This window comes from Alexandromys fortis, unplaced genomic scaffold, assembly GCF_014885135.2.
Source record: "Alexandromys fortis isolate MF-2015 unplaced genomic scaffold, M_Fortis_MF-2015_v1.1 scaffold_223, whole genome shotgun sequence".
NCBI classification, from domain to species: domain Eukaryota; kingdom Metazoa; phylum Chordata; class Mammalia; order Rodentia; family Cricetidae; genus Alexandromys; species Alexandromys fortis.
This window is the reverse complement of record NW_026068095.1, coordinates 763,186-784,843: the sequence shown is the minus strand read 5'-3', so window position 1 is coordinate 784,843 and position 21,658 is coordinate 763,186. Positions and strand designations below refer to the sequence as shown.

The 21,658-nt window shown below is 46.0% G+C and overlaps 1 protein-coding gene and 1 pseudogene across 1 annotated transcript; both read left to right on the top strand.

Annotated features, from left to right (window-relative positions):
- The window catches only part of LOC126489173 (splicing factor 3B subunit 4-like), a 9,171-nt pseudogene extending 6,676 nt beyond the window's left edge, over window positions 1–2,495 (top strand).
- Window positions 2,496–4,292: 1,797 nt separating this feature from the next.
- On the top strand, window positions 4,293–9,260 carry Apold1 (apolipoprotein L domain containing 1). Its single transcript, XM_050123261.1, has 2 exons — window positions 4,293–4,572; window positions 6,740–9,260. Exon 2 carries the CDS (start codon window positions 6,743–6,745, stop codon window positions 7,481–7,483), a length of 741 nt encoding a protein of 246 aa, XP_049979218.1. The 5' UTR covers window positions 4,293–4,572; window positions 6,740–6,742; the 3' UTR covers window positions 7,484–9,260.
- Window positions 9,261–21,658: the final 12,398 nt, after the last annotated feature.

Sequence of the window (21,658 nt, the reverse complement as noted above, 5' to 3'; positions counted from 1 at the left end):
CTCCCTCCCTCTCTCTCTCTCTCTCTCTCTCTCTCTCTCTCTCTCTCTCTCTCTCTTTCTTTCTTCCTTCCTTCCTTTCTTGCTTGCTTTCCATGCCAAACTGGAAATGATCTGGTTTGTGTCTTTCTTTTTGAACAGAATCCTAAAAGGCAGGCACCATGTCTTAACAAAATTTGAAGTCCAGAGTGTAGAATTATGCCTGGCCTACAGGAGGCGCTCCATCCACGTTAGTGGGATTGAAATAAACCAACTCAAACATCAACTGAAGAAAACTCCGAGTTGCATCAAAGCCTCTGGCTTACACAGCAGATCACACGGTGATTGGCTCTTTTGAACAGAAATATAGCAACACGTGACAGACATCCTCTCTCCCTCACTTACTGCTTTCCCATGTGTGAACACTCCCCTAGATGGGGAAAAAAAATTCAAACGGGAAAATGTGCACAGATGTCCTGGCAACTGCAGTTATAGCAGTGAAAACCTGGAAGCAGTCCAAGTGTCTCACAGGGAAATGACTGAGCAAACAATGGGATTATTATATAGCTATTAAAAATGACAGAGGTGAGAACTGTCAACATGGAGAGTTATGTACTGGCAGGAACGTTAAGTGGAAAAAAGAACACAGACTAGCCTTTAGGGATGTGTGCACAGTGATAAAGATCAGAGGCCGACCTGGAAAAAAAAATGAAAATGACTGCAGTTCAGAGTTCTCAGGGTGTTTTGGAACCTGTAAGATTCCATCCATGTATGACAAGAATAGTTGAGAGCTCACAAAATCCACCTACCTTAAAGCACTGTGCAGAAGGGCGCGTGGAAGCGCAAGCTTGTAATCCAAGCATTTAGGAGGCAGAGGCGGGAGGATCAGGATTTCAAGACTACCCTCTGCTGCACAGTAAGTTGGAGGCTGGCCTGAGTTTCTTGAGACCTGGAGTCAAAAAACAAAACAAAACAAACAACAACAACAACAACAACAACAAAAGCAAAAGTTGGACATTGTGCTACACAGTTAAGTCCCTGTCTCAGAAAACAACAGCCAGACAAAAGCATCACCCCAGTTTTCAGGGGCTGGGGAGAGATGACTCAGTACTCACACGAATGTGCTGCTCTTGCAGAGGTCCTGGGTTTGGTCCTTAGGATCCACACAAGGACGCTTGCAATGGCCTAGAATTCCAGGGATCTGGCATGCTCTTCTGGATTCCAAGGATGCTATACTCAAATGCACATACCTATATAGACAAGACAAACACACACACACACACACACACACACACACTATAAACAAATTTAAGTCTTCAGAATAAGTACTCTATGTTATCTACCAGACAGAATATTCCAAAGACATATTAAGTTAATGTCAACTTCTTACTAATATTGTTTTGAAAATAGTGACATTTCTCCTCCTCCTCCTCCTCCTCCTCCTCCTCCTCCTTTCTCCTCCCCTACCCCACCCAGGTCTTACTATGAAACCAGAATGGTCTCAAATTTGGTATTATTCTGCATCTGCCTCCTGAGTGCACAACTACAGATGTGTTCCAGCACTCTACTCTGTGTGTGCTCGTGTGTATATGAGTGTCTTAGGGTTTCTACTGCTGTGATGAAACACCATAACCACAGCAAAGGAGGAAAGGGTTTATACCCTCTATCTAGGGATGTACTCCACTATCCAGGGATGTCAGAACGGGAATTCAATGCAGGAGCTGATCAGTGGCCACAGAGGAGTAAGGTATACTGGCTTCCTTTCCCTGCTTGTTTGTTTTCTTCTACATCAATTACTACACAAGAAAATACCCCACAGACTGCGTTCCCTCTTCCTGGATGATCCCATCTAGTGTCAAATTGACAAAAAAAAAAAAAAAAAAAAAAAAAAAAAAACCACTAACCAGGATGAATTTATGTGTGTGGGAAAAATGTGTGTGTGTGTGCCCGCGTGCGCGCACATGCATGTGCTGTACTAGCTGGCCTGGTTCTTGCTATGTAGAGCAGGGCAAACTAGCCTCAAACTCACAGAGATCCACTTGCCTCAGCCTCCTGAGTCCGCTGGAATGAAAGGCATGCCCAGCTGATTTTAGAATCTCTTATTCTTTCTCTTCTCCCTCCTCCTCTTCTAGATTCTTTGGGGCAGGATCTCACACTGTAGCCTAAGGCTGGCCTGGAACTCTGTGTAGCCCAGGCTGGCTTGGGCCTCACTGTACAGCTCATATTGACCTTCTACAGTTCGGACGTGAGTCCCAAAGGCCCACGAGTTAAAAGCTTGGTCTCCAGCAAGGCCCTGTTACAGGGTGGGGGAACTTTTAGGGTTCGGGCCTAATGAGAGCGCCATGTTTGTTTGCCATGTTTGGTGACACGCCGTTGAAGGTGGCTATCATATGGAACCCCAATTCCCTCTTCTTCCTCTGTGTTTTACTTTTCTAGGGTGTGAGCAGTTTGCCACACCCCCCTACCCTGGTGTGCTGCCCAAAGCAATGGGGCGAACAGGTCATGGGCTAGAGCCTTAAGGCTCTGAGGAAAATACATATGTTTTTCTCTCCCCACTCCACCATGCGTGTGTGTGGTGTGTGTGTGTGCGTGTGTGTGTGTGTGTGGACATGCACATGTGTGCGGAGCTAAGAGAACAACTTTGAGTGTAGTTCCTCATGTGCTGGCTTCCTTTTTGTTGTTGGAGGAGACAGCACCTGTGAAGCCGACTAGCCTGCCCAAACAGTGACACCAGGCTGGCCTCGAACTCACAAAAATCCACCTGCCTCTGCCTCCCGAGGGCTGGGATTAAAGGCGTGCACCACCACCGCCTGGGTCATACTTGGCATTTTTTTAATGTAGGTTCTGAGGATTGGATTCGGGTCTGTGTGCTTCTGAGTTTTACTTTACAGCCCAGGCTGACCTTGAACTTTTAGCAACTGTGTAGTTTCAGCTTTCCTAGAGCCAGAATTACAGGCTTGTGCCACCGTGCCCCGCAGTTCTGCTTCTTAAAAGTACAAGTAGACACTGGAGCCATCTTGCTGGAAGTTGTGTTTATTCTGCAAGAAGCTACAGCCAGAATGCTTGGACATGGACTAAATTCACTGGGATCGAGTTCAAGAGCAGCAGAGTAACAGCAAGTGGCATTGCTCAGACAAAGACGGATTATCAATACAAAAGTGAGGGGCTTAAACGTGTTCTCCACGTTTTCTGATATTCTAAATGAGGCAGAGGCAAGAGAATCAGCTCAAGTTCAACGCCAACCTGGTCTACTTAATGAGTTCTAGACCAGCCAGAGCTCCACAGTGAGATCCCACTTCACAGAAACAAAAAACTCCAGATAAACCAGGGAGGATTATTTATTTATTTAGCAGGTCTCCTGTAGCCCAGACTGGATTCCGACTAGTTACCTGCGAGAGGATGACCTTGAACATCTAACCCTCAAGCTTTTACGTCCTGGTGCTGGGATTACAAGTGTGGGCCACCAGGTTGAGTTTATGAGGTGCAGGCGGTAAAATCCAGGGCCTCCTGCATCCTAATCTTCTACATCCCAGCCGGAGACATGAATCATTAAGTGAAAACCAGTTTGGCTTTTCTAATCTGAAATCGACAGGATCAGACAAAGGATCCAGTTTTGGGGGCCCGCCTAAGCCCCACCCACCTCTGACTGCTTCAGGGATAGATTTGGGTGTCTCTTCACCATCTGGTCTGGGTAAACACACTGGAGAGGCGCTCAGTTTCCTGCCTGTATTATCTACAATAGATAACCGTCCTTTCAGGCCCTGCTGAGGAACCTGTAGATAGAATCCGCTCACGGAACCATCACGTGATCTATTGCCCACGCTTCAGATGAAAGCCCCGGCAGCCATCATCATCTCTCTCTCCGCGGCACGGAAAGTGTAAAATTAGCTCGGTGTGCAGCTTGACCCCAGTGATTTTTCTGACGCACTAGGCCTTCAGTGTCCGCCCTTTCTGAGACCTCCTGTGTCTTCTCCACAGCTGGAGATGCCCCAAACTGCACGCAGCACTTCCCGTGGGTGTGGCCTTGCATTCTTAGGCACTCCTTGGCGACGGCTGCCCCCCCCCCAAGGGTCACATGCTTCAGCTCCTCACAGACCCACAAAGCTCTTTGAAATGGACCATGAGTGGCTCTATCAATTGTAATAGAGTTTTCCAGTCCCTCCTATTTCTTTTTAAAAAATGATTCTCTGATGGAGTCTTCTCAAAGAAACACTATAATTGGGCAGCCTGGGGCATGTGGGAACGACTCCCGATGGCGTCAGTAGCTATTCTCAGGAGAGGAAAGGCAGGGTATCCCCACTGGGAGATGACAGCACTTGTTTCAAGTTGGGGAAGAGCCTGTGGTTCTCTTCCTGCGTTCGGAGGGGAAAGCGAACACACAATGTTCGTTTCCCTAAATACGGGATGTGCTATGCTAGCGGCTCATTTTCCAACATGTCATATCCTGGCAGAAGGCAGCAGGGGTCAGGGCAGGAAACGGCAACTTCTCCGAATGAGACAAGGCTTTCCCAGAGCGGTCATTGGCTCCAGGGAACTATAAAGCACGCTCATCCAGAAACGGCCTCTTACTTTTCTTCCTGGAGGCTGGAGTGAAGGGTAAGTGGGGAGTCCAAGGCGATGCGTCTGAAATGGGAATGGTGACATGGGGTCAATTCTGGGGCCATCGTGTACTCAGAGTGACTTTTGCTCCTTCGTTCTTTTTACCTGAAAACTTCTTACTGGTCAGATAGCTCAGAGAGGCCCACAGGGAAAACAGTAGGACCTTAGTCAGGGGACCAGCGCTCTTCACAGGGCCCTGGGAAACAGCTGGATTTGCAGCCTGTCTCTAAAATCCCCCATCTTAACTGATGAGTTCTGGCTGTGGGTGCAAGCTTGGGTTCCTAGCACTCAGGAGGTGGAAGCTGGAGGGAGGAGCAGGGGTTTGAGACCAACGTGGACTGTCTAAGATCCTGTCTTTAAAAACATCAACAAATGGAGAGAGATCAAAATATTTAATAACTTCTTGCCCAGATACTTCAGTTTTGACATTCTCTTTCTGTGACTGATTTGACACCGTTAAGATGTTCTGAATGGTAGAAAGTGTAGTGGGTATGAAAACCGGGATCTCTGGTAACCTGGACAGAAGGTATATTCAACTTTTTCCATTCGTAGCCTTTTATTGGCTTCAACTCAAGTTGATCCAAGGAAGAGTTCAAGTTGTTATCCCCCTGCCCTCTTCCTTTTTTGCCCCGAGACAGGCACTTGTTATGTAGCCTTGGTTGGCTTAGAACTCAATACTTAGACCAGGCTGATTTCTCAAGGATCTGGCCCCTGCCTCCCAGGTGCTGGGATTGGAAGTGTGTGTTGCTACACTGGAATTGGCTATTTATTTTATCCCATTGGCTAGTCTTTTTTATGACACTTTTGTAATGAAGAGATATAGTACTAACTGAACGTGATTTAGTTTTAAGTAAGTTTCCACCAAAGATCAAGATGTCTGAGGACCTTAGGGTCCTAAGTTATAGTAAATAGAACATTGTATCTTTGACTGAAAACATGAAGTCTGGCGGAAGGGAGTTGCTTCAGAAGAGCAGCCAACTTAGAAAGGTTAAGTATTTATTTACTGAAATTAATACATGATAGGGTTTATTTGGGCATTTTCAAACATAATTTGTTTTGGTGCTTCATCACCCTCTCTTTCTCTCATGCCCCTTTACCCTAACCTTTCTACCCCCAGCCCTTGAGACAAAGTTTCATCATATAACCCAGGCTAACCCTGAGTTCACCATGTACCTAAGGCTAGCCTTGCTAGAAAGACTAGTTTCTTTAGTTTGATAGATGATATACTTTTTGAGATTTGGGTTATGTTTGTGGAGGGAGGCAGGAGGACCCAACTCGATCCAAGGAAGCCTCAGGGAGCTGCTGTCTCCTCTAACCCCATTCTTTGCCTTGAGACAGGCTCTTGTTACATAGCCTTGGATGGCCTGGAACTCAATATTTAGACTAGGTTGGCCTTGAACTCTCAATGATCCTCACTTCCCAAGTGCTGGGATGGGAGGGAACGAAGGAGAGGAGAAAGAGAGAGAGAGAGAGAGAGAGAGAGAGAGAGAGAGAGAGAGAAAGAGAACACAAGAAACAGTTGTGCTTTAAGACTCTAGGATGCAGGTCTCTACATAATGAAAAGCTTTTGCTACATGCCCAGTTTGCCACTTGTAAAATGTTTTCTTCTATTTCTTGGTTCTTGTTTGCCGGGGGGATAAGATGGGGGTGTCATACCCAGAGCCTTGTGCATGCCAAGCAAAGGCATTGAACTATACTGTCAGCCCAAGGGTCATCTTGAAGACAGAGCAAAGTCACGGTATTGGAACAGCCATCTAATAGCCCCCACCTTCACGCTTAAATCTCATTTAACCAGAGGATGAAAGTCCATAGATTCTGTTCCCTGGGAGAAAAGCAAAAGACAGCGTAATCTCTATTTGCAGTTAATGGAATTTATATGACTAGTCCCAGACTCCAGAGCTGGCCTTTGAAAACTTGTCACATGAACCAGTGGTAACCTACCGCACCGCCCCCCCCCCACCCCGTGATAGCAACTGATATTTATTTATTCATGTATTTATTTCTGTGGCCTTGGGGATTAAATGTAGGGGTTGAATGCTAGGCAAGTGATATTCCTCCAGAGCAAGGTCTATTTAATATTTGAAGACTCCTTCTTGTGCACCGGCCAGTTCCAGGCTGGTGCAGCGGAGGGCACGAGGTTAACTGCGCATCTGCGTCCCCACAGGGCATGGAGAAGCTGGCGGCTTGGGAGCCGCAGGGCGTGGATGCGCTGCGACGCTTCCAAGGACTGCTGCTGGACCGCCGCGGACGGCTGCACGGCCAAGTGCTGCGCCTGCGCGAAGTGGCCCGGAGGCTCGAGCGGCTACGCAGGCGCTCCCTGGCGGCCAACGTGGCCGGCAGCTCTCTGAGCGCCGCGGGCGCGGTGGCCGCCATCGTGGGGTTGTCACTCAGCCCGGTCACCCTGGGGGCCTCGCTCGTGGCGTCAGCCGTGGGCCTAGGGGTGGCCACGGCCGGAGGGGCAGTCACCGTCACGTCCGACCTCTCTCTGATCTTCTGCAATTCCCGGGAGGTGCGGAGGGTGCAGGAGATCGCCGCCACCTGTCAGGACCAGATGCGCGAGCTCCTGAGCTGCCTGGAGTTCTTCTGTCAGTGGCAGGGTCGCGGGGACCGCCAGCTGCTGCAGAGCGGGAGGGACGCCTCCATGGCCCTTTATAACTCTGTGTACTTCATTGTCTTCTTCGGCTCACGCGGCTTCCTCATCCCCAGGCGTGCCGAGGGGGCTACCAAAGTCAGCCAGGCCGTGCTGAAGGCCAAGATTCAGAAACTGTCTGAGAGCCTGGAGTCCTGCACCGGCGCCCTGGATGAATTTAGTGAGCAGCTCGAGTCCCGGGTCCAGCTCTGCACCAAGGCCAGCCGTGGCCACAACCTCAGGATCTCTGCTGATCAGGATGCAGCGTTGTTTTTCTAAGAACCTCCTTTACCTACGTGGGATGTTCTAGATCTGTAGCATCCACGGGGAAGTGTCACGTGGGGGAGGTGCAAAGGATGACAGAAACTGTTCTGGTAGGGCGTTGGCCCTCAACTCCTTGTGTGCGAGGGACTTTTTCACTTGTGTAATCCCAATGGAGTATGTGACCCTAAACATGTACTTTGGGTGGCGGAGCGGGGCGAGGCGTGGGGGGGGGCAAAAATCCTTTTTGGCTGCACACAGCTGGGCAGATTCTCCGGTTTTAGAGTTATAAGGGGAGGGGTACTTTGATGTTTTGAGCTGAGGTCTGGCGAGGTCCCTCTGGGACCTCTTTAAGTTCTTACTAGAATCCTGGGATTCTCAGAAGGTTGGCCAGAGGGACTTTTGCTTTACAGCTCTGCTTCTACAGTTTCTGATACACAGAACTCCAGAATCCAGAACAAGAAAGACCCGTTCTTGCCTTTGTAGCGTTGTAGATGCAGGCTGATCCTCTGAGCTTACTGGCCATGCTCTTCCCGCCCCTGTCAATTTAGATACGAGACCCAACATTGGCTCACATTCTAATGCTCCATAGCATTTGAAAATGATGGCAAGAAAGAGTCATTTCCAGTCAGGTGTGCTGGTCCCTACCTGTAAGGTTAGCACTAGGAGATGAAGAAGACGATCAGCATCGTCCCTGGCTACACTGTAAACTCAAGGCCACTCAGGATTCTAAGACCCTGATCTCAAAAACCAAAACCAAAGCAAAACAACAGGAAAAGTTAACCGACTCCCTTCAGTAGACTTGTTCAAAGCCTCTGCAGGCTTTGTTATCTTCAGAATCACTCACAGAAAGCCCAGGACAGACTGTCCCGCAGGTCAAGGAAAGACCCCCGCTGCGTGCACGTAAAGCCAGTTACTCTGCCCCTATGAACTAGGAGATGGAACACCACAGGCCCTCTAGAGGGCAGTGTCGCCCGTTCCTTGTGGAAACTGGTACCAAAAGGAATGTGAAATTACCAGAAAAACCCATCTTTCTCTAGTCTCTGAAAACTCCTGATGACATAACTTTATTTATTTAAAATATGTTATTTAATTACTGCCTATTATTTACATTTAATTTTATTTAACCATCACGTTTAGAAAATAATAAGAATAGTAAGTGTCTGAATGGGAATGTCTTATGGCTCTTTTCAAGAGGACAAGTTTGAAGTCTTTAAATGTCTTTTTCCCCTCAGAGGGTACTCTTTTCTCTAGTGCTTGACATGATTCTTGTAAGTAAGATGGGGCAGTCCTGAATAGAGAGGTAAAGTTGACTTTTAAACTAGGAAATGGAATCTTGGATTGTGGAACATATGAATGATCAAGCCCATGTGTCCTGAAGGTACTTTGCCAGAACAGAACACTTGACTTGAATAGAAAACCTGCAATTTAACTCAGGGATCGAGAGACATGTGAAGGGGTATTTTATCTTGGAAGCCTGATGTCCTTTAAGATTGTGTTATGGCAGAGATACGTTGTATTTGGGGGTTGTAAGAACCTGTTAGCTACATTTAAGAAAGAACTTCTAATTTACTCAGTATCTTTCTAAATTATCCTAAAAAATTAGTTGGAAAGTCTTTGGGACCATACCCAAGAAATCTTGGCTGTATTTTTAAATTATTTAGTGTTACAGATGTGTATAGCCCCTATGCTTCCCAATGATGGCATTGTGTCTGAAGAAATGTAATTTTGGCATGAGGGAGAGGGGCTGCTGTTTCTGTATTTGCTTTCTTCTATAAATTGTAATTGTATCATATTCTGGCTCAATTTAACATTGACTCTTTTTGGGGGGGGAAGGGCGACACTGTGTCTCCCTACGTAGCTCTGACTGTCCTGGAACTCACTCTGTAGACCAGGTTGGCCTCAAGCTCACAGAGATCTGCCTGCCTCTGCCTCCTGAGTGCTGGGATTAAAGGAGTGCGACATGCCCAGCTTGTGTGTGTGTGTGGTTTTTTTTTTTTTTAATTATAGACTGCCCTGTGTGGATGCTGGGGTACATTTCACACCGACCTCATATCAAGCAGCAAAAGTCGTTCCCTATTCTGGGGTACATTCCACACCATCCTTATATCACGCAGCGAAAGCTGTTCTCTTAGTCCATCATGTACTGATGCTTCATTTTGGATTACATCCACCCCCCAAAAGTGGGCTGTTCCATATAAACCAAAAGGGAGTGTTTTGAGTGTGGCAAAGCACTAAAGTTCTGAGGTTTTCATCAGTGGTCTGCTTTATGCGTGTATGGACGAGAGTCTCCATTCCATCAATAGCTGGATAACGTAGTAACTCAGCAGGCAACCAGGCGGCAGAAGGACTGAGAATTTCAGGGCACCTGAGCTACAGAATGAGGCCTTATTTCAAAAACAAAACAAAGCAAAAACTGAAAACACATTTGAGTCGTTCGCTGTTTGGCTGTATTATTAGGGATTAGTTGATAAAGAGGGATTATTCCCTTTCTTGTGTGTATGCATGCTGTGAAGACAGGAGGCTTTATGAGGAGCTAAAGTTCATCAAAATTATCCTAGAGACAAGTCGTTCATTCCATTCATGGGACTGCGAAGTGGGCTTTCCCTTCTATAAGCAAACAGGTTGAAAGGGTTTGTTGCAACAGAGAAAAGAGAGAGAGAAAGAAATACCAGGCTTGGAAAATACGTGTTTATTCAAAGTGTTGGAATGTTTTCTCTGTTGATTCATTGGCTTTACAATCTTCTGAATTGCTTTGTTGCACTCTAAAGGGAATTAATTTGGTCTACATCTTAAAGTTCCAATAAAGCGACATTCTGTTCCATTAAGAAATAATCCTTGGGGCTGGAGAGATGTTCAGCAACTAAGACCACTTGTTACTCATGCAGAGTACCAGGGTTCAATTCCTAGCTCCCCCTCCCCCCATGACAACTCACAACCATTTGTAACCGCAGTTCCAAGGACCTCTTCTGACCTCCGAGGACACCAGCCATGCACATGGTACACATACATATATGTGGGCAAAATATTCATACACATAAATCGTAGAAAAGAAAGAAAGACAAGAAAATAAATAATCCATAGCAAGCATTCTGATCCTAACTCTAGTGTATTTGCCCTAGACACCTGCCATTTCCAACATGGCAAATGTCAAATGTAAACGTCTTTGCTGGGGTGGGGAGAGAGAGCAGTGGAATGCAGACTGTTCTAGATTGGGAGCGTCAAATAGACAACTTCATATATCGCTCCTCTAGTAGCTTATAATGTAGAATAAAGGAAATTAGACAAAGAGGTTGTACAGGGCTTAAAGCGATGGCTCAATGGCTAAGAGTATTGGCTGTTCTTTTAGAGGACCCACGTTTGGTTCCAGCACCCACTTAGTGACTCACAACTATGTGGAGCTCCAGCTTCAGAGGATTTAATGCCCTTGCCTGGCCCCTGTGGTCACCTGCATACCCTCATATGACACACACATAGATGAGTCTTTAAAAAGAGGCTGTACAGAGATAAGCGGGGCTAACGCTGATTGCAGCAGCCTAGTTCACTTCTTCCACGGTAGTGAATTAGTCCTTCCCTTTCTATTGGGGCAGGTGGCTCACGTCTAAAACTATTTTCTCATAATCACTTAGTCCCATGTTTGTCTTTGAATGCATTTAAGCTATATGACTCAATTGTTTCATCAAATTATAAACAGGAATTCCTGTGTTATCTAGAAAGCAGTATTTATTTGTTTGTTTGTTTGTTTGTTTATTTATTTATTTATTAGGTATACAATATTCTGTCTGTGTGTATGCCTACGGGCCAGAAGAGGGCACCAAACCCCATTAAGATGGTTGTGAGACACCATGTGGTTGCTGGGAATTGAACTCAGGACCTTTGGAAGAGCAGGCAATGCTCTTAACCTCTGAGCCATCTCTCCAGCCCTAGAAAACAGTCTTTAGCCATCTTAAAAATTTGAAAGTAAAGCAGTCCTGGCAACACCTGCACATGTTAAGCCCAGTACACAGAAGGCTGCGGCAGGAGGTGGAGGCAGGAAGATCAGCAATTCAAGGTCAGCTTTAGCAATGGAGACCAGCCTAAGCTACTTGAGAGAGACCCCATCTCAAAATAAAAAAATAGTTGTGGCCAGGTATTCTCTTCCTAAAATTCCAGCCCTAGGGAGTCCCAGGCAGGAGGATGAAGAATTCAAGGCTAGCCTGGTCTACAGAGATCTAACTGAAAAACAAACAAAGCAAAAACTTAGCTGTGGTTGCCACAGGCAGTGGGGACAGATACTCTGGAGTGGTCTTACTAATTGCCTATCTATGCATCTGCACTTTGAAAACATTCCTGGGTCTAGAAATTGCACTGGTCTGTGCCAGCTCCACTCCATTAGCCATAACCAGCCACAAACCGGAGTCCCCTCATTGCTGAAGCATACGGGGTTCCTGTAGTAACACGCATCCTCTCAGCAAACCTGGAAAAGTTATAAGAGGAATGTAAACCATGCTGCGGACTGGAGCTGGACAAGGAGAGCCCCAAGATCTGGGGACGTTCTGTTAGCAACCAGAGTTGCCAGAAGGGAAATTATGTTGATAGAGTGAGTCCCATCTGGGGACCAGGAACGCCGCTGCCTGACCGGCATTGACCCTGAGCTACGGAGAGAGTGGCTTTGTCGTGGTCTTACTGGGTAGTGATGTTTTCTGTCTCCACTGTAACACCCTCTCTTCCCCTCCCCACTCCCCCATGCCCAAAGTGGGGTGCAGAAAGGCCTGATGTCTGCTTGGTGCCAGAGCTTTAGCCAGGGGCCCCTGCCAAGGTCTCTGGCTCTCTACCCACAGCTAGATACAGCCTGGTTCCCATAGGCAAACTTAGGAAGACAGCTGAAACTGAGAGAGGCTTTGTGTAGGTCGGGCTGGGAGGGAGTAATGCCGCAATTCTTTCTAATAGGAGGAAGCTGTTTTTTTCTAGATCAACAAACACCATTACCCTCAACTTTTGATTTAAACTGAACCCTCGCAAATGTAATTAAAACCTGTTATTATTGTCGTTATTTTAGCTAGACTTGGTGATGCATGCATATAATCCCAGCACTACCCAAGAGCTCAAGGCCAGCTTCAGCTACGTAGTAAAATAAATCTGAGGTCATCTCGGCCCAAGACCCTGTCTCTGAAAACCAACTGTCAAAACCAATACTTTTTTCAGTGCTTATGAAATTAGATTCTGGCAAAATGTAAAACCCTTCTGGTAAAGTATTTAGTCATCATAGCAAGCAATTATTAAGAACTTGCTAGTCTGTTCTAAGTACAAATTGACCGTATTAGCTCATTTAGTTTACAATAATCTTATCAAGTGGACACTCTAGTTACTGTGTATTGTTAGATACCATGAGGAACCAGAGAGGGTGCACAACGTGTAACCCAAGATTTAAGTTCTAGAATGGTCTGATTCTAGAGTTTTGTGCTTCCCTCTTCTACTACTGACTATAGCTCTGCTTCACATTGTGTCTCCTGCACCTAACCCTAGCGCTCTGAAAGCTGAGGCAGGAAGATTATAAGCTCATGGCCAACCTGGGCTATAGAGCGAAGGGTAGGCTAGCCTGGGGTACAGAGTAAGAAAAAAAAAGGAGAGAAGGAAATTCAAAGTCAAGGTTGAGGCTATAGCATGTATGTAAACAAGACAAAACAAAACTGAAATAGTGGACAGAAAGAGTAAGAATTTGTGCTAATTGCTGAGGTGCCGAGACCTTCAGTGTTAGCAGAGACAACACAGCCATGAGAAATGAGTTTGCTGGATATACTGACCAGTTTTATGTCAACTTGGCACATGCTGAAGTCAGATGGACCCTTAGTTCAAAACGACCTGTGGGCTAGCCTGTGGTATGCTTTGTTGTGTGATGATTGATGTGAGAGTCCCCAGCCCACTGCCTGTGGGGCCACCCATTGCGGTCCTGGGTGATACAAGGAAGCAGGCTGAGCCAGTCATGAGGAGGAGCCAGGAAACAGCACCCCTTCATGCTTCCGCTTGTTCCAGTCTCCAGGGTCCTGCCTGGAGTTCCTGCCCTGACTTCCCTGGATCATGGACTGCGAGGTGGATGTAAAAGCCAAATAAATTCTTTTCTCCTGAAGTTGCTATTGGTCACGGCGTTTTACCACAGCAACAGAAACTAAAACACTCAATCAACAAACCTCTTTAAAAGAAACTTCTTGAGCTCGTTCCGTCAAAGCGATCACTGACCCTGGTTGTCTATTTTCATTTTCTTCCTGCTAGTTAGTGGGTGCGCTCACTTTCAGTCCAGTTGTGCAGACTCACCTCTGGGAGCTTCTCAGTGAGTAAATGGGTGTGAGTTTGACTAAGACTCTGGGTTCCATTAAACAAGGCCAAGCCTTCACACTTTGGATGGGTGGTTTATTTTTGCTGTGAGATAACCTCTAATAACCTCTGAGATGCAATAAGACACCAGCTAATGTTTACATTTCTTTGTAACTACCCTAAGTCATTTGACATTGTGGATGACCTGTCCTGTTTGTTTGGTCACCCTGACACAAACTAGAGTCACCTGAGAAGAGGGAACCTCAGTTGAGGTATCGCCTTCGCCTTCCTCAGACTGGCCTGTGGGACATTTTCTCCACTGATGATTAATGTGGGAGGTACCACCCATGCTCAGGTGGTCCTGGGTTATAAAGGAGCAGGCTGGGCAAGCCATAAAAAAGGAAGCAGTAAGTCCTACTTTTCCACGGTCCCTGACTCAGTTCCTGCCCATTTATACTATGGGATTACTTTTTAAATTTTAATTTAAAAATAAACAAATGATCATTGTTTTTGGTGTATGTGTGCATGCACACATGTGTTGTTGTGCGTGTGGGAAGGTCAGAGGTTGGTATCAGTTGTCTTCCTCGGTTGCCCTCTATCTTATTGTTGAGACACGGTCTCTTACTGAACTTGGGGCTCACCCTTTTGGCTAGCTGGAAACCTAGTCCTTGGGACCCAAGTGTCATCACCTCCTCGGCGCTGGAGTTATAGCAATGTCTTAGGAATCTGAAACCATGTTCTCATGCTACTGTGGCAAGCATGCTACTGAGCTGTCTCCTCAGTCGAGCTTCCGAATTCCTTCTGTGTTTTCCTCCCTCCCTCCTCTCCATGTCCTCCCTCCTTCCCTTCTATCTTTTTTTTTTTTTTTTTGCTTGTTTTCGGTGCTGGTGATCAAACCCAGGGCCCCACACATGTCAATTCTTAAAACATTTTTCTTCTTTTGAATTTTCACAACAGCCTCTATAAATGGTTCTGGTTCTTAACTTGCTTGGAAGTTTTTCTCTGTCTTTCTTCCTAAGCTTCACGTATCCCCTAATTTTGGACTGTTACATTGCTACCCTCTTACCTCTACTGCCTCCATGCAGCCTGCATGTGTCCACTCCCCATGTCTCATTGCCACTCCTGAACTGCCAGGACCTCACTCTTCTCTTGGGTCAGCTTGAATTTGACAGACATTAAATGAGATGAAGGACTATAAAAACTGACTGAGTAAGAAGCTTGCAGGTGGAATGTGTGGGGGAGAAAGAAAGGTCTGGCTGTGTTTCTACGACTCTTTCTTGTCACTGCAGAGCCATACTGTGATGTCAGCCTGATGTGGTCTCACCCCAACTTGTGTGTCTAAGAGCCTTGTGTTTGTGGCTCTTCCGATGACCAGTTTTACTGGAGATGTCCTTAGGGACAGGAACTGAATCACAGATGTCATTAAGTCTCCCTATGGTGGTGGCTCCTGCCACATCCGTCAGATGAGCATATGAACAGCACTGCCCATCTCCATAGAGACACTGACCCATGTCCGTGTCCTCCCACCATGTGCAGTGTCCCCTCCCTTCCCTCTGCTGTAAAACTGGTCCAATTTTTACCACTCTTCTGCTTCTATCGAAGAGGGCACGCACTGTACCCCTATAATCCTAGCTCTTGGGAGATGGATGAAAGAGAACCAGAGGTTGAGGGTTATTCTTAGCTACACGGTGAGTGTGAGGCCACCCTGAGCTGCGTGAGGGAAATGGAAAAGGCAATGTCAGTATCCCAGTTGTCTGTCTTCTAACTTCATTGTCTGAACAGCTCCCAAAGGCTTAGTTCTCGGTTATACCTTTCCTACAGTTTTTCTTTCTCACTAAATGTATCCATCCGTTTTTTCTTTCCTTTCCTTTTCAAAGGAAAGGTCTTTATTTTTCTGTTATGCATGTGTCTATTTTGCCTGGATGTCTGTGTGCTGAATCAGGAGACTTGTGAGTTCCAACCCAGCCTGGGAAACTTATAAGAGTCGGTCAAGGGGGGAAAAAAAAAACCCTCTAAATAAATAAATCAGATTTGGTTCTGAGTTTGAGTGCAGATTTCAGAGGCATACCGAGTTTTTATGGGGTTTGGGCCACTTACTCAGTGCATTAGGGCGGGTGACATTGTGAATGAGGAGTTAAGATGACTTCAAATAATGGTGTAGCATAAAAGGTCTGAGTCAGAACAGGTGCAGGGCGGATGTGATTATGAGAGGGAGAAAGGCAGGAAGCGAGGCAATTAAAGCAAAAAATAGCTCAGTCAGGCCCTTAGTGGAGACTGCCCTTCATGAAACTGGGCGTTAAAGCCAGGGCCTCAGGGATTGAACTCAGGTCATCGGGCTTGGCAGCAAGCTTCTTTACCCACTTAGCTGTCTCACAGCCGAGCCTAGAGATTTTGAAGGACAAGGAGAAAAGAATCAGAGACCACCAAACACCCCTGAAGCAAGCCAAGCAATATATCCAAGGGACGGTGAAGAATGAGCTGGTTTCCCCTTCAAGGCCAGGGACTCATAATGGGATAGATTCGCCCATCACTTGTTACCAGCTCAAAAGATGCTAAATGATCACTGAGCAGGAGGAATTCACATAGCAGCTCCAACCCACGCTTCTTTTCTTGTTTATTGGTTGCAATCACTGTGGTGCCAATGCATTATATTGGGAAGCTTCCTGTTTGAAAAGGCGGCAGCGTGGCCGTGTGTGTCACCATGGCGAAATGTATGTGTATGTCATCACGTCATCCTGGCAAATGAATCTGGTTGCCAAGGAATTTCATAAACATCTCCATCTTTAGTAGCCTGTCGTTTTCTTTCTAACTGTGCGAGCCTTTAAGAAGAAAGCACTCGTGTTGTATATAAGGAGTCTGAAACAGCCAGGAAATGAGTCAAAGCTGCTTTTCCTTTTAGTGCCCAGCCCATAGTATGAACTTGACCTCGACACTCTACCTTCTGTGGCTTTTGACATAAGGATTCTAATATACCATCCATATTTCCTGCTTGATGTTAACCAGGTTAAACCGATTGTGTCCACGTTTTATTTTTATCTTAGAACATTATTGTCTTTTACACTACAATATTCTGTCTGAGACCCTAAGTATTCTGGGAACCTAGATACAAACGTCTTTTCTTTTTCCCCAAGCTGAGACAGGAAGAAAGATGATTTATTGTACATGAGTTACTCTTGGCCACGAATGAGAACAGAACTAGCCCAGAACGCCACAGGTCCAGCGCAGAGGGGTTGTGGTTGTAATGAAGGCAGTCAAGTCTCTCAGGTGGTCTCTGTGAGAAGATGGTGATGCTCCAGGTCCATTGAGACTTACAACGACAGTCCGACAACTGTGCCAGCATCCCAGCCTTCCGCACCCCTTCTGCTCCTTTGGCCTCTGGGGGTGCACTTGGACCTCTGCCTCGTCTTTCTTCTCTTGTGCTTCAGCCTGTGCACTGGCTTCTTCTTCCACTTTGTTCCCGTGGTACAGCAGTTCCAAGGGTGGCCCTAAGGCTGAGGACACAAACCTCTTTTAGCCTCAAGACCTAAAGACGGAGTGCGCTGAGGAAATGTCATCAAATGTTGGGCTTAATAGGGAAGTTGGCTTGGCTATCACATCTCCATTCCTACTACAACCAATATCTCTGAGCCACACTATAGGTGACTTTCCCCCACAGGACTGGCTGATGGCAGTCTTCTTCAATCGGGGCTGATCCCTTCAGGTTCGGAAATTCCTGTGGTCCAGGCACTCATAAAATAAATACTCAGCCCCAAGCGCTCCCACAGGACACTCTCCTACTGTTCTCGTTCTGCCACTGAGTGAGAATCACCCAGTGCCCATTTGGTGCTGTTTCCAGCCCGGTGGGCATTGGACAGCACAAAACCCCAGTACGGATCAGAGTAGGAGTGATGGAGAGGGAAGAGAGAGGCTCAGACTTGCTGCTGTGGAGCCTGCAGGGAGGGTGAGAACAGGACTGAGAAGTGGAGGGGGGGGGATAACACAACAGGACAGGACTTGGCGGGGTGGAGGTGCTGCCGTTTTAATGCGTGTTGGAAGATAAGTGCTTGTTGTGGCTTAAAACTAATTGTCCACAGAAGGGACCCCGTTTAGAGTATGGAGACTACACAAGTGACTCAATTGGCTTATGCTCTCTGAAAAATTTAAGGGTACATTACTGATATTTCCAGTTTTCTTTCGCCATACCCAGGATGGCCCATTGATAACGCAGCATCATTTTAGGACAACACAAGTTCCCGGAGTGGCCATGACCTTCTGTATTAATTACTTCTCTCACTGTCATGATCAAGTACCTGACTTCAATAAATAACTCATTTTGATTCATTGTTGGCAGAGATTTTTGTCCCACCAGGTCCCATAGCCATTTAGTCCCAAAGAATTACACAGAGGTCTAGTCTACATCAATTATAAACTGATTGGCCTAGGATCTCAGGCTCTTTTTATTAACTAATTTTTATAACTTATATTAGCCCATAACTCTTATCTGTGTGAGCCACGAAGCTTGGAACCTTTTTTGGCAAGGCAGTCACATCTTACTATCTTGCTTCCTCTGCAGCTGGGTCACTACTGGAGATTGAGCTTCCCTCTTTCCAGAATTCTCTTGTTTTCATTGGCCTGCCTCTACTTCCTGCCTGGTTGCCCTGCCTATACTTTTTGCCTGGCTACTGGCCAATCAGAATTTTATTAAAAATAATACAAGTAACAGGATAAATGACCATTGTCCCACAGCACTCCCCCCTTTTTGAAAAAAAAAAAAAAAACAAGAACTCTGAATTTAATATTGTTTAGCTTTTTTTTTTTTTTTTTTTTTTTGGTTTTTCTAGACAGGGTTTCTCTGTAGCTTTGGAGCTTGTCCTGGAACTCCCTTTGTAGACCAGGCTGGCCTCGAACTCACAGAGATCCGCCTGCCTCTGCCTCCCCGAGTGCTGGGATTAAAAGCGTGTGCCACCACCACCCGGCTTGTTTAGCTTTTTTCCTGACCATTATAACAACTTGTAACTAACATTGTAAACAAAAGAAAATATCCATCATCCATTTTTTGGGAATGTGGGCATAGTTTTAGGCTACTTCCTGCTGATTGGGGGTGCTGATAATCTTTTGCGGACCTAAAGAAAATTTGGAATTATGATCAAGTCATGACTAGAGTATCTTGTGAGGCTTGATCATCTCAGGCAGCAGTCTGGAATTCAATTTGGGTGTAGAATTAAGACATCTGGGCCATCCGTTTTTACCAGAGATTTCTCAGGTGGTCTTTCTTGATCAAACCTCAGAATGAATCCACAGCCTTTCATTTTCTGTGGAAACAAAAGCAAAACCTCTTTTCCAAAGTAACATACCTTTTGACTTCAATTTTGAAGTCAAGGCATTTTTAAAATACCTATCTTGGACTAACTTAGCAGCATTTATAAACAAATATCTTTTAGCAGCTGTTGCTCTTTTTTTTCAGCATTTAAACAATTTAAAGAGAACATAATGACATGCAGCATTCAGACTTTCTGTGCGTTTTTAATTTTTATGTAACTGAAGGCGTAAGTCACGAACAAGGCCACACCAGTTTGGAGTTATGATTAATAGGGTGTTATTTATTTAAAGGGGAAAACTTACAGATCACCGTCCCAGACAACAGCCATCTGCACAACCAGGAAGGGAGTCTAGTCTCCGGCGGAGCAGGAAGTGAAGAGAGCGAGCAGAGGAAATAGCCGCTTTTTTAAAGGGAGAGAGGCCACGCCCCAGTGGGCTGGTATCACAGCAGCTATTGGTTGGAGGGGTGGAAGGACCTCCCGCAACATGTAACTTTATTTTAAACTCTTTTTTTTATTTTTAGTTTTAATTTTTGAGACAGGGTTTCTCTGTGTATCATCCTCCTGGAACTCACTCTTGTAAACCAGGCTGTCCTTGAACTCACAGAGATCTGCCACCTCTGCCTCCCAAGTACTGGGATTAAAGGTGTGTGCCAGAGGCAGCGGATCTGCTGGAGCTGGAGCCAGCTGGTTGTAAGCCACCAGATGAGGGTGCTAGCATTGAACATGGGACCTTTGCAAGAGAAGTATGAGCTCTTAACTATGAGCCATCTCTCTAGCCCTCCCCACTTGATTTTTGGGAAAGACCCTTCAATGAACTGGAGCTTGTTATTTCAGGGAGGCTGGCTGGCCAATGAGCCCCCATCCTCTCTCTCTATGTCCCTGCCTCCAGCACTGGTCTGCAGCCACATGCCTCACAGGCAGCTTTTTTGTGGATGCTCCTGATCCAACCTCAGATTCTCATGCTTGTGCAGCAAAACTCCACCCACTGAGCCATCTCCTCAGACCCGTCCTTCCTCCCCTAGATAGAATTACTACTACAATTCAGGCCCTGATCCCAGTCCAAGGGATGACACCACTAAGATTTAGAGTAAAGTCTCACTGATGAAGAGACACAACTCCACCTTCTCAGCAGCCTTCGGAGTTCCCTTAATTACTTATCAGGATGCATAGCTTCAGTGCAAAAGAGAATTTCAGATCTAGCCAGTTTGAAGCAGGGTCAGAGACTTTATTGAAGATATTTTAACATAGGCTTGATGGTGATGGTTAGGGAGGAGAGGTGTTTAGAAAGACAAGCTGTGTATAGGCTTCTCAAGGGAACCATGAGGAACTGTCTTAACATGAACCACACAGACCATTTTGGTGCCTTTCAAGCTACATCTTAAAAGATTTCTAGGGCTGGAGAGACGGGTCAGTGGTTAAGAGCACCAACTACTCTTCCAGAGTACCCTGATTTAATTCCTAGCATTCACATGGCAGCTCACAACTGTCTGTAGCTCCAGTTTCAGGGGACCCAACACCCTCACACCAATGCCCATAAAATAAAGTAGATAAATAAATATAAAAAAAAATAAGCCGGGCGATGGTGGTGCACACCTTTAATCCCAGCACTCGGGAGGCAGAGGCAGGCGGATCTTTGTGAGTTCGAGGCCAGCCTGGTCTACAAGAGCTAGTTCCAGGACAGGCTCCAAAGCTACAGAGAAACCCTGTCTCGAAAAACAAACAAATAAACAATTCTAAAAATACTCCTCCACCTTCTGTGTTCTCTTTAATAAGTGAGTTTATATGGTGGGTCTGGAGATGTCTTAGATAGAATTACAATCAGATAAGGTAAGACCTGGAGCCAGTAGGATTGCACAAGGAGTTTAGTACAGGTCCTTTCCCTGCAAATGATGAGATTTGCAGGGAAATCCTTGCTGTTAAATCATTCTGCTGAGATGCCTAGAAAACTGAAGATTTATGACAAGGAAGAGAAAAGCCCGAAGCTGTTGTGGTTGCACTGGAAGCCTCACTTCTCTGTTGATGAGAGCCTTCAACTCGATTCCTGGGTGGAAGCTCCTCTCCTTTCTCTCTGCCCCCTACCTTTCCTGATCTTTCTAACCTGCTTCAGCTTCCATTAAATTTCTCTAGCACAGACAACCACAGGTGTGTCTCCTAGCGGATTCTGAATCTAGTGAGGTTGACAGTGAAGATTTGTCATCACCCCATCTGGACTTGGCCTCTTCTGTTGACCCCTCCCATGCTGTCCCTTTCTGGGATTTTATAGCTATGTTAATCATTCAACTCCCTTCCACAAGCTCAAGCCAGAAACCTAGGAGGAACCACGGACACATTTCCAGCCTCGTACTCCCTGTTAAGTGAGTCACAACAATTTAACAGAGCCCTTTAAGTATATCTGCTTCTCTTCAGCTCCATTGTCTACACTCTGATCTATAATACCACCATCACTGATGCTGCCAGTTTATCTTCCTGCCTGCTCATCCTCCCCCAGTCCATTCTCCATTGTAACCAAGTTATCATTTCAAACACATTTCTACCGCACATCTTCAATAGCGTTCCATTGTCTTTAGAACAAAGTACCAACTCTTCAAATCCTTAACCTGGT

What these genes read in the sequence shown, in the direction of transcription:
- Apold1 (XM_050123261.1), top strand. Translation starts at nt 6,743, where the DNA reads ATGGAGAAGCTGGCGGCTTGGGAGCCGCAGGGCGTGGATGCGCTGCGA.